Below are 14,352 nucleotides of genomic sequence, written 5' to 3'. Positions count from 1 at the left end.
ACGCGACCAATGTCCGTGGATTATCAATGTATTGTAGTATACATTTAAATTGAAATCTGAGTGAATATGTAAGTATATAGAGAAATAAATATTAAAAATGCCGAAATAAGACGATTTAGATAACTGCTGGGTCCAAGAACACGCCCCCCTAATCAGCAGTTCCATCTCTATCAATATTCAGTCAGTGATTTTATACGCGTGCCACGTGCGTTAGTGTTACACTAAACTAAACTGAGAATTCTAAAGTGAGCCTGCGCGATTGACAACGGTTGGATCTAGGCGCACTCTACCATAAATTTACCCTCCACTCCATAGCTGGTATCTGATCAGTTTATCTACTTACTTACATGTGAATTGTTGTAAGTACGTTATTTACGAGAAGTTTTATCTACAACTATCGAGGTGAAAGTATAGTAAATTGAAACCAGCAATGAAGTCTATGAGATGTGCAAGTTTCATTAATATTGGTACAGCAGTTTTTCAGCTACAACCGATTTAGTGTTAATAAAAAAGTAAGTAGGTACATTGTCGCTATTAAAATGAACAAATTACCATATTACACTTTACATCTACAATATAATAATTACATAGATACCATAATATTATTTTAATCCGAATAATACGTCATAATCTTTGATAAACCAATACCCAGTAACAGTACGAAGTCAATTATTATTGGCATATTTCTATCTAGGGAGAAAGTAATTCAATAAACTATTTTTTTATTCAACGAATAAGACACAAGATTTGAGAATGTAACATTCATTATATTGAACATACATAATTTTAAAACATCTCATGCATATTATACACACTAGAAAAAAATACAACACACGACGAGACTTCAACCTGTATCCGCTGGATTCGCGCCAGTGTGCTTTTCCAATTAAGCTACGGGCACCCTACATAGTTACGACGATATTAACTAGTAGTTGTTACGTGTAATGCTCATCGAATTGCGATGTTGTCAAATAGTGTAATAAATAGTATTTACCTTATAGTATACAAATATGTAGGTAGCAATTTTTTTATATTGAATAATTTGAAGAGAATTGCATAATAAAATAATATTCCTGCCTCTTTTGTCAAAATAATAGACAACATAATTTATTATGACGCTATGTAATAACATAGTGTCATATTGCAAAAAAAAATAATAACATAGGTACTTCATTCATAATATTGCCATATAAACTTCAGTTATTTATTTTCTTAAAAAAAAAAACAACATTACGAATCGTGGAAGTAGCATGACTTGGGTAAAAGAAATTTTAATATCGTGGCGAATCTAAAAATTCCTTAAATTTCTTTGACACCGATACATCAATACTTGCAACACCACAACTGTCTAGGCCCTAGGGGGTGGCGGTTTCAAAATTTTAGCGCGCGTCAATGTAAATAATGGTGTTTTATTTTCGCTAACCTATTGTCGTCCGGAGGGTCGCGAATCCGCCGAAGTAGAACCGCGAGGGTGGCACGCGATCGTGATTAAGACGCGTTTGAGTGCGCTCTTCGAAAACTTTCGCCGACTCGATGATTAGATTTGCGGAGGGCGCCAGTAAAAGCATCGCCGGCAGGGTTTGCAATCCCGGGCACCATTCAAAATACCGGAAGTGTGGATTTTTAAGTTCCGGGATAGGTGAACACTTTTTTGGCAATAGGAATCACCCAGCACCCAGCGACGTGAGTTAAAATATTGAATAACATGAATATACTGTAACTAAAATGATAATAAGTGAACAACATCTGTCAATACAAAAAGCAACTATGCTTATAACAACCAAGATAAGAGAATTTACAAAATAATGTACTTGTTAACGTGGATGAATGAGTGAATAGTCTCGAGGCGTTGATAAAAATCTTCCCTATAAAACGGAGATTAAATATATGAAAATAATAATATTAATAAGTCATTTCGAATTGAAGATTCGTTTGTAACCCAAATTCACACTGTTATATTGAGCATCAACAACGGGAAACATGTTAACACTTTCAACATGATTTAAAACTCAATAAATCGATTTCATGAATTAATGCCAACGAAAGATAAACTATTATTATTTAGATATAAAAACATTACCTGAATAAGTCAAAACAGGCTGTCATCTTTCAATGCAGCAACGTTCAAAATATTATTTTGTTTACTATTGCTGTCAATTCAACCACAATACAAATGTTTTTTTTTTTAGAATTATTAATAACCATGTCCTTGCTTTTTAGTACAAGGTGGTTGTTAGTAATTTTGAACAATCACAAACACCCAGGCTTTGAGAAAAACACATTAATGTTTTTGTCATGACCGGGAATCGACAATAAAAATGTTATGGGATCGCCGTGGTGATCAAGTGGTGTAATACAAATACTACAAAATAAATGATCTCTCTAGTTGGAGCCCAAACTCTAAATAGTGAATTTTTAGGATTTTAATATTCTGGGGTTTTGGAATCAGTAACTGAGTCTATTATCCCAACACTGCCTCTTGTTAGCAGTTAATATTGTGTTTGGTTGATACTTTGGACGCTGAAGACGCACCTGGCGCGTAATGACCAAGCGGCCGATCGATGTAATTAATGTGCATTTTAAAGGTGGTAATTAAAAAATCATTATCTAGTCAGCAGCGAATGAGTTAATATACCGCAGTAGGAATTTTCAATTTTAGGAAATAGCGAACTCGTAATTGTACCGAATCCAAGAGTATCTAAATATTAAAAACGTATATCACAATTACGTGTGGGGTATAGGTAAATCGCTCTACAGTGGCAACATAAGAGATTCGCATGTGTATTGGTTTTGTTTACCAATCTTGGCAAAAATTGTATCTACAATATTGTAAATCGTTTTTGCCATACCGATGGTGTCGCTGTAGAATGACCATATTTTGTTATATTGTTATAAAGTGAAACATCGTGCATTGAGTTTGGGTACTTATACTAAATCCCGGAAACATGAAGCTGAGCTAGATCCCGGGATAGCAACCCTAATCGTGGGGGGTTGGCATTCCATAAGTTGTAACTCGGTGTATTGTGATTTACTCGCTTCACAATAATTGTTACCTTCGCTTCCTGAGTGGCGCACAAGGACATCGCTCTGACCCAGTATTCCACCAGCCGTGCGGACGCGGCTGTTGTAGCTACCGGCACTTTTCACCTTATCACCGCCTGCCACTCACCAATCTCTGCGGTAATGAGCGCTGACGTAAACTAACTGATTTGCAACACAGTTATCATTGTTTATCACAATTCATTTTCGTATTAACATCACACTAAGCACTCACATCATAATGCCAATAATTAGCAATACAAATACAGCACTTCAAATTCAAAATTATTTTCACGTTGTTTTACGTTGAAAGTTCATTGACTTCCTGAGTAAATTGTACGTTATTAATTATTATTATTTATATCACTGAAAAAACAATAATATGAATGATATTATTGGGGCATATTATGCAAACCAGGTCTCGAAATGAACCGGAACGATGGTTCGTGAAATAAATTGCGTTCCGTTCCGTAAACTATATAGTAATAAATAAATTAGTTTACTTCACATTTCCGACATCTTGTGTCTATAAATAGTTTGTATGTTACCACTGAATTACCTAATTAAACAATAATATACATTAAACAAAACAGAAACGTCTCATATAGTACATCTACTGTATGTGGGCAGCAGATAAAAGAAGAAATAATCTCTCTTTAGACTAATACTAATACAAATGAGATATTTTCGCCTGCGGTGCTGACAATTTTTATATGCACAATATTCAGTAGATATATATGTAACAAAAAAATCGATCAAATATCGGAAAAATATCTAGCACTTCAGCTCGTAATTACCTATTAATGTTTCCATTTCGAGCGCTGGTACAAACACTTCTTGTGTTTTGTTATTCAGTTAATAAAAACTTTGTATATTATTAATATTAGTGGATTGCAATCGGCGTATTGAATGAAGAAAGACATTCCAGTTGGTAATTTTATCAATAACCATGAACTAATATCACAATATTGAAATTAAATAAAGTTGCAGCTACCTATCTTAGGATATCTAGACATTGTTTAGGAAAAAAAACATTAGAGTAGAGAGAAAAACACGTTATCAAGTAATTATAAAATGTGTGTGAGATCAATTATTATTATTATGACACGTGGAATCGAAGCTACCTAGGCTCGATCTAAATGTATAATATTGTGAAGCCTAGAAATGAGGACACTCAGATGCATTTATAGCAGGCAACATTTCAGAAATAAAATAAAAATTGATAGATCAGAGAAAATTTACGAAGTTGAAAATGTGGTGAGATGGGGAAGACAACGAAGAGGCGAAACAAGTACCTATTCAACATATCGTCTCGGAAAACCCGCGGATGGACGTCCATCCATGAGATGGAAAGATGGCAGGGACTTAACTTCGCAAACATTTCAATAAAATAGACCAGATGGTCTACAATGAAATTGAAGGTATTTTTTAATTAGAAAATAAATGGTAATTCCGAAGGAGCAGAACTGATCCGAAGAGAAGAAACACCAATTATTGTGCAATTCAAAATACAAAAGTACTTCATTTTAATAACATTTACGTGTACAGCAAAATAAAAACTATTTAAAATCTGCAAACGTCAATAATTTTATAGGTATTAAGTATTGTAGCAACTCGGAAAAAATCTGATTGGTATCATTATACATTTGACAATAATTCCTCGGAATAAACATATAACACTGTATTGTTAGAATTATTTGTAAGATTTATTATTTTTACTTTACTGAGTCGCGACTAGTTAGATAAAATAATCTCGTATATTACAGAAAAACGTATATTATGACACATAATAAAATAGCTGAATTATCAGTAATAATTACAGAAATATAGATTATTTTTATTGGAAACACTTAAATTTTAATCTTGAACGTTTGTCTGTTAATTGTTAAAATAATTTAGATTTATAGTCACTAAATCACGATGTTTTTGAGCTCTTTTAAGATGTACAATATGGCACGGTTTTGTTTCACAATAATCCATTTATTAAAGTAATGTAAACTATGATTGTTTACAGTTAGAACTAGTTTTGCGATACGATTCAGTAACAGTGACATGGGCGTCGGGGCGGACACGTCGACGCTCTAGCCGCGTCATAATTCAACTGATTACATTATTTTTTAATAATAACATATTGCACGAACGGTATACTGTTCGAGGTTTGTTCCGACGCGCGGAGTTGTGCCTAAATTCGGCGGGATGGGCCAAAATTGTTCCAACATTCGGAATTAATTAGGAAATCATCGCCACTCTTGGACTGTTCCATTGGGTACGGGCCGCATTAAGTTTTGCCTGATCAATATTCGACACAAGATGTTTACTTCTGTTTAAAAATATGTTGTATAAATTAGTGATAAATTGATAAACGTACGCCCCGAGCGATGCGTGTTCGAATCCGGATAAACGCTTTAAACAGGGATAATACATTAATCCAGACAATGTTTATGTGATACGTTTCGTATGATTCTAATTTTCGTATGATCATTATTATGTCCATTAAATTATAATATTCATACTACGATTACAAAATCCGTAGGTACTCGTACCTATTATCAAGAAAATGGTTTCGGAATCAATTTTTGAATGAAAATTATTAGATCATAAAATACTACAGTACCAGTAATATTTTTAATCAGAACTTCGCAAGTGGAGTTGGGTAAAAAGACATATTTTAATATCTAATGATAGGGTAAGGCAGCGATTTCCAAACTGGGAGTCGCGGAGTGTTGCAAAGGGAGGCGCAAAAAGTTTAACACAAAATGCAGCCGCAGGTTTGCAGTTTGCAAATGCATGGTTTATAAAAAGCTTGGGGGCCCAGGCATAACACACATCACAAATTACTCTAATAGTTTAAAAAAAGTCGCATGCGGAGATACTTTGTTTCACGGCTATTAAATATTTTAAATATGTGGTTATGCGTTGCAATTATTTGATGTGAAACCTATATGATGATTGCTATACTTAAATGATGACTCCCGTGTATAATTTAGAAAACACTACTTCAGATCACCTCAGCGATAGGTAGGTGGGCCCGCCAAAGATCCTGGCCTGGGGGCCCGCATCAGGATGTGGGGCCCATAATAGAATCCATTTGTCAATGAACGATGATGAATTTGGATTGACTACTATTGAAAAGGAAAATTTGATAGAGTTATCATGCGCTATTTCATTGAAACAAAAACCCTAATTCAATTTTGGTTGAATCGAAGTGAAGAATAATAATTATAATACTTATATAAATTATAATACCTACTAGTGTGTTTCCAGACTAATAAAAATGGCTATTAAATTTATCGAATATATTTAAGGGTCACATGTTACTTGACTACCACAAAAAGGAATCGGGATCAGTGCTTCCTAATAGAATGCCGAATGCCGACAACACAATAATTCAAGTGGATTTATTTAAAAAATACTCAAAATCGCTAAAAATCCACGGAACGCCCCTAATGTTACCTTGCGGAACCGTGTGGTTCCATTGGAGACTACCATTTAGGGAACACTAGTGTAGAGCATCACGTTGTCGTTAACCTTAGCGATATGTATGGGAGACGGTTTCAGTATGTGAGGCCATGCTGGACATGGACATAGACACGAGCGTAGACTTACTGTAGTAGATTGGTAACAAATATTATGATAAAAATGATCCAAAATAAAATATAATTTTATTCATATGAAGTATTAGCAAGAAATCATTAGCATACTTTGTGATAATTGTTGATTTGATCATTTTTGATATGGGATTAAAATTTAGAAAACACTGAATAAAAATAAGCAGGTGAACATTTTGTTCTGCCTATTTAAAATTTTTAAATTCAAAGTAAATACTCTGGTGGATTTCTTTGATATCTACTGGCGCCTTAATAAAGAATAATTAAAATTTATCGGCAAATTTTATTCAACATAAATCAAGGACAGGTTGGAATTTCGGTAACTTGTAAGTATCTTTTGAATTTGTTTGTTTGTGTTTTTGACGATATCCTTATATTTTTTTATAGTATTTTAATGCTATTTGACCTTCAACTTATAGTGAGTTTATCATTTTAATGACCCGCTAAAGTGTTGCCATTCAACAGAGACTCTAAACATCTGTAGCAATTAATTCATGATAATTATTATTTTTTTTCTCCCAAGTAGATATTATTATCGCGTCTACCAATGTTTTGTATTAAAATTTTAACGCATTATTAGTATAGGTACAGCATCTCAAAAATAAATTAAATTTCAATATTCTGAATGGTAAATGTTAAACAGTGGCAGCACTGGAAAATAAATCTAAATAACCATATAAAATTGCTATAATAAACTGTTTTTTTATTCAACGAATAATTCACAATATGATTCAAGAATTTAACATTCTATTCGAGAATCGCTAATATTAATAACATTTGAGAAACGCACCAGTCTCATGTCTATTAGTTATTTTCGTCGTAATTAGGTAGGGTGCAGTTTGCTAAATTTGTAAAGCACATTGGCCAGAATTCAATAGATGTTATGCCGGGTCCACACTGGCAACATGTCGCCGGCAACCTCGTTAAATTTTACGATAAGTATGATAATTATCGTAAAATTTAACGAGGTTGCCGGCGACATGTTGCCAGTGTGGACCGGCAAGAGTCATGTCCGGCACTATATTTTTTTTAAAGTTTTTTTTAAATTGGCAAGTATGTTTCTGAGCTTTTTCTGAATTACTGAAGTATGTATGTAAAATTATCATATTTATTATAAATGAATCTACAATGCAAAACGACTTGCAAAAAATTTTGTCATTATCCTTAGCATATTTTTCATCTTCACCTTCATTAACATAATATTATTTTGGCTTCGTCTATATAAATATCTTCAAGCGTCTTTGTAAGTAACCAACGAGATTCCACTGTTTATTTTTTTGAAAAAAAAAAACATGAACCCAACCTATCTGTATAAGATAATGATGCCTAATTTTTTTAATGCACTACTCGAGTACCAATTTACAGATTTACTTTGTCGTTAAAACATAATTGCGTATGCTTTAAGAACCAACCATACAAAAAGCAATGATACCACTTAATAAGGCTTAACTCAATAAAATTAGTGTTAGAAAAAATTGCTGACATCATTCTATACATAGCACAGTGACACATTTTTTATTATACCTTTTATAAGCACCAATTTATCTATCCAACACTGTGATACAATTACAACAAGTTCGTAGTTTACGTACGTAGTAAATTTGCACCTGAATACTAAAGGGTTAAAAAAGAGATTTACTATTTATGCAAAGTTTTATATTCATTCATAACGATTTCTGGGCATTTTTAGTATGAATGAATCGGTAAGAATGGAAAAAAAAATTATGTTGACAACATATTATTTTAATACATTGATTTTAAAATTAATTTCTTGCTTAGAATACTTTAAATTTTAAATGTTATTTGCCTAAATCATTGTTATGGATTTATGGAATTTCATAAAATAAACAGCGAAATACAAATGTTTTGAAAGAAATCAATGACGTACCCAAATGAAACATTGAAGATTGTACTATTTTCGTTCGATAATCAGTTTCGTGAAAGAGGCATTTGCGAGGGATAAATTGCTAACAAGTATTTTCTGCAATGAGTTTAAAGTGTTTTTTACACTCTTTCCATCATCTTACACTAATAATTGCCGACCACGGATCTAAATAAAGCTGGTTCCTTATAAAAATTTATCACAATGCAAACCTTATCAGATATAATAATATATAAATACATATTAGTAGTCCAGTGCATAAGGCGCTGGTCTTTCACACGGGGCACCGGTTCAATTTCCGGTGAGGTTACAATATATTTATGTGATTTTATCAAAGACTGAGTGTTCGTGATTGTTTCACTTCCATTAACTGCCTACTGTCATTCGGCACCATGGCTTGTTGTGGTGTTAAAATTACTATAAATAATGAAGCTACGATACGAAATAATCTGTATAGTGTAGTGTAGACGATTTAATCATTCGTCTTCAGAAATATTTTTCGGGTTCACGTTCATACATACAATATCCATCTTCACAGAAGAATTTTTTTAACGTCTTTCTTTAATGAAAGAAAATAATAAGTAATAAATTATTCTTTCTCTTATTTTCACAAATTATACGATGCAAAGGAGATTATCTAACTCTAATCGATAAATTGGCAGATTGCAGACACGTTTACATACATAGACTAAAATAATAATATGTACTTATTGATCAATAAATTACATGAGAAAAACAGTATAAGTAACTAACTGCACTCACATCATAGATTTAATTTCCAGATTATTCCTATATACACGATGCTTACGGGCCCTTTTAATTAATTTTGTAATTAACGTGTTAATTTGCATTTGAAAAGTAATTAGCAAAAACACAATTTTGTGCGGCCCGTAAGCTATGGGTTAAATTATAACCAAATTGCAATTTAAAGGAATATGGCTGTAATTTGCATACTCGCTTATTTAAAAAGTCAAGTCATTTTTATCACATTGTGTCTACACGAGATAGCTTTAATGTTGACAGAAAAATGAATCATTTTGACAGGTAATAAGGAGGCTCGTAATTATTGTTGAAAATTTTAACTTGCTAATTGCGCCTTCCTAATTTGCAGCTTTATGCCAATTGTTAAGACACGAAATGTTTATTAGTCATGTCACGGTCACATAGTCAATATTATTATACATTAATTTTAAGATTTTGGAATATTTTTTAAACTATAATGAAAGCCTTCCCGAATATATATTTTTTATTCGACATGGAACAACATTACTTGGTATCTATTATTATCTAGGAATCATACATGATATTATTCACCATCAGTGAATAGTGTCATTATCAGCTGCTTATCGTACAGGCATAATGAAATCAGAACTACATATAATATGTATAAATAAATATAATATGAACTTGGCACCAAAACTAATCAAAACCTCAATGTTATCACTGTTATCAGCAAATAAGTGGTCCAAAATATTATGTGGTTATAGTTATTTATAAATTATAATATAATGATAAAATAAAACTAGTAAATTATGTAATAGGTACCTAATATTATAATAACTCAGTAGCTAAGATTGAAGGAATGCAAGTACACCGATGATCAAGTGCACTAAATCGACTTCAAAGTTACAACTGTATTGAACATAGCTGTCTACATAATTTTGAAAACACTCATGAGAAAATAATATAGCCAATAGAATTTTTTTTTTGAAAAAAGTAAGACCCGCAGGAATCGAACCTGCGTCTCTCGGGTATCGCGCCCTGTGCATTACCACTATACTACGACTGCTATGCTTAATTGCGACAAATTTGAACTATTGCAGGTACCTATTAACAAGGCCAATAGTTAAAATTTGTCGCAATTAAGCATGGCAGTCGTAGCATAGTGGTAATTCACAGGGCGCAATTCCCAAGAGTCGCAGGTTTGATTCCTGCCGGGTGTCTTACTATTTTTTTTTCTATTGGCTATATTTTCTCATGACTTTTTTTTTAAATTATGTATGTTCAATAATTGGAATGGTACATTCTTAAAATCTTGTGAATTATTCGTTGAATAAAAGAAATAGTTAATTACAACTGTATAGGTAAATATTACGTACGTAACCGTTTTCAGTATTCTGTAAAAATGACGTATTGTTCGGATAAGAAAGAAATATTTATATTTATTAATGTTTTTGTATTTCAAGGTGGACAGGTCAGGCCAACGCATTGAAATTAGATACGTTGTTATGAAAATAATATGTACTAATAATATGTTATACCATGAAGTGTCAGGAATAAAATGACGACCCGTATGGGTAGGCAAGGCATGCACTGCTTAGGGTCGGCAGATCAAGGAAAAATACGAAGTTTTTCTCGGAAAAAAGGAAAATCTTTTTTAGTATACTTATTATCAATTTTATTGGATTTTTAAAATAAGAAATTTAGCGACCACGATTGACGAGTGGTAGAATTTAGTTAGTAGTTCGAATCTCTCATTTTGCAAAATTGATTTTTCGATTTTCAGTCTATATTTTTTATATCAAGAGAATTGAGCGAGTGGTGACCAACAGTTTTCGTATAAAAATATGTTGAGACCTTCGGAAGAGGTGAAGATTCACATCCGATTATAGAGCCAATGATAATAATGACAATGCGGTAGATACCAGTGGTGTGCGGTAACGTTTGTCAATGGGCATGCTGTTTGGGAAAAAATATATTATATAAATACTAATTTATAATTTCCTTAAGATTTGCAACTAATTGAATCATGAGACGAGGTGTAAGTGTTACACATTAAATATTTTTCTTTCTTAAAAAAACACAATTATACACTTCAACTAGTATTTATGGGGATGCTTCACATTTACCGCATCTATGAACCGCACGCCACTAGTACCTATACACCGACCTAATAAATTTAAATGAACTTCAAAGCTAAAATGGTATGGTACGGCATTTTGATTCTGTTTAAGGGCGGCACTTTACCAAAGTCACTGTATTCGTCAGCACCTACATTATAATGTATTTGGTAGACAAATATTTGTCCTCTCGCATGTATTGTTAAAAAGGAGAAAGTATACGAAACTCCACAATGTGGAGGTGTCTATCTTAACATAACTTTTTGTTAGAGCATTGGTTGTTAGCCATTTGTTGAACATATTGGTAAACGAACTAGATCTAAACTTACTTTTCTAAAAATAAAAAAAATATTAATGTAGGTGAGATATCTATCTCTATTCATTAGCAATAATGTCGACTTACCTACGTAGATAATTATTCAATAATTGTATGTATAAACATTTTAGCAAGTTTGTTGTGCCTTGTAAATGTGTCTAACATTGTTTGAAATTTCGCAAAACACTGCAATGCTAATTAGGCATCATTAAATGCATACCATGTTAAACTTTTGCAATTAAAATTAATGCTTATAACGAGCAATATCGCATTCTAGGTAAAACAATACACACATAATATATATAGGGATGTGTGTAGTAACTTATTAACCACATAGATATATATATATACTCGAGCTATAAATGTGTTTTCAATTTTTTATAAGATAAAGTATTATATTTTAGTACTAAACATAATTAAATCTTGTTTTTTTTATAATGTACTCGTATTGTAATGTTTCATACAATGTGTACTATCTGTCCTTTCTTGAACTGTAGACTAATGAACAATAATTTGCTACAATAAGCTTTATCAATTTACTATAAGTACATATTATAAGTAGTATATTTTAAGATTAAAAAAAAACAATAATATTAATGCAAAGTCACCAACTTTATAAATAATTGAGAAGCTTTGGGTACATATCATGGAAGATTAAATTATAAAATGATGTCACTACTTGAATATGCAAAGGTCGACATATATTATATTAAACTATTTTTTTTTTTAAATTGAAAATTTTTGATTTATTGAAAAGTTATTCCTAATTTTCGAAATGGTGATAATATTATTATATAGTAAATATACATACTGGCAACATTTTTATTAATCAGTTGAATCAGGGTTTTTAATTGAAAAAATCAATATACATATTTTATAACATTATAACATAATCATACTTTGAACCTATGATTAATATTCTGTATTTAAAAAATATTATTACCAAGTGAGTCTTCTATATTGGCTATTAATAAAACAATATTGTTTGAGGCTTTCACGGTTGTTTTTTATCGTAGTATATTCTTGGGTTTCCACCGTGTCTCCTTCTTCCTTCTTTACTCGATGTTTTGGGCTCGTTGCAGAGAGGAGACACGGTGGAAACCCAAGAATAAACTACGATAAAACAATATTGTTGGTATAACTAATTTTTAAATTTACTTATATTTTAAGTAGGTACTTAGCTGTAAAGAGAGTCAATAATATTGTATAAAGCAATCAATTTTTCTAGGGATTTCAAAGATTGGGAGACTGCGACGGCTAAGTCATATTATGCGTCGTGAACGATAATAGACTGACAAAAAGAGTAATGTCGAGCAATCCAATATGACTGGGAAGAAGACATATAGATAGGGCAGATGTTTTCCATTGTTGGAGGAAGATAATCTCCTAGAGTGGGTAATGAAATAATTTTAAGTTGCCTACAATAAAATTCGTGACTTCAAAAAAATACTATATAAAATGACTATAAAAAAAACATACGCAAGACATTAATTAATGTTTAAATACCTTGACTTGGTGCACAGCTTCCTCGGGTGGAAGATCTACCACGCTACCGAGTTGCTGATCAGCCCACGCTCGGACAGCTTCGCTCGCTTCTCGGTATTGTTTCCAGAGACGCACTGCATCATTGTACCTGGGCAAAAAGAAATAATTCCTTGTGAGAATGACTGCAATATATTATTTCTTTTAGACAAGTAATTATATTGTCTGCTAACCAAACTCCATTTATAATCGAACTGAAGACAGTAAGGTTTTCAATATTCATTTGCATTGATGACATTGATTACATAAAAATGTATAAGCTTTATTTATTAGCTACCTATTTTTTGATAATAAGTACATACCAAAAATGGACAAATCCACATGTTTTTTTTATTTTCCTTCTTCACTCTAAAATAAAGTTAAAATCGATTGTTCAATGAAAAATATGGACAGTTCGTTTGTTCTGCACACAAGATATTCCATATTATGTCTCAATAGCCACAAAATATTTTAAAAAAATTCATAGAATTCGAATTTAGAATGAATTTGTTTAGTCATAGATACAAATAATTTTTATGACAAAGTGACAGCTAATAAGGAAATAAAAAATATAAAATGTCTTCTCAATCATAAAATGAATTCATTACTGTGAAAATATTGAATTACTTTCCCTGCTCTTATCTTAAAAATGCATTTATCACTGCATGAAAGTCTAAAATAGAATTGGCCAACATTTGTTTTGCTAAACACGTTTTATCAAATGCAAAACATTGAATAAATATATTAATAATGCATTAGCTTACTTGTCACAAAGCTGTTTGAGATTGCTGCACGTATCGTTGTAGGCAGTGACAGCTTCGGAGACGGCTGTTTCTATCTTCTGTGTCACTCCTGGATCACACGAGCCCGTAAGGGGTTCCGCTGATGTGCGAAGTTCTTCAATCATCGCTTCACGGTCTCCCATATCTCCGGATAGACCCTGAAATTAAAGATTGATTAAAGATAAATTAATCAGCTACTTAATGAAGACTGCATAGTCAGAACGCTTGCAATATTATTATTCCTCAAATACTAACTGTGTCTTTAACCCTTTCCAATTCCTCACGATATTACTATGGCAGTACCAGGCAGGCCGCAGATTTTTAATGACGCTCGTTGAATGTAGAGCGAAGCTCTTACTAAAAT

At 32.2% G+C, this 14,352-nt stretch overlaps 1 protein-coding gene across 4 annotated transcripts in view; it reads right to left on the bottom strand.

The window, feature by feature from the left end:
- The window catches only part of LOC147078565 (uncharacterized), a 354,146-nt gene that overhangs the window by 17,196 nt on the left and 322,598 nt on the right, over positions 1 to 14,352 (bottom strand). For all 4 annotated transcript variants that reach the window (XM_085960512.1, XM_085960509.1, XM_085960510.1 and 1 more), the window contains 2 exons: positions 13,971 to 14,146; positions 13,192 to 13,318 (listed from right to left, as the gene is read on the bottom strand). In XM_085960512.1, coding sequence (XP_085816638.1) covers positions 13,192 to 13,318; positions 13,971 to 14,146 — 303 coding nt within the window. The remainder of the gene's footprint in view (positions 1 to 13,191; positions 13,319 to 13,970; positions 14,147 to 14,352) is intronic.

The sequence above is a fragment of the Rhyacophila brunnea genome, unplaced genomic scaffold, assembly GCF_057557595.1.
Source record: "Rhyacophila brunnea isolate RB1 unplaced genomic scaffold, BYU_Rbru_1.0 scaffold_11, whole genome shotgun sequence".
Classification (NCBI taxonomy): Eukaryota; Metazoa; Arthropoda; class Insecta; order Trichoptera; family Rhyacophilidae; genus Rhyacophila; species Rhyacophila brunnea.
This window is presented reverse-complemented; position numbering and strand designations above follow the sequence as displayed.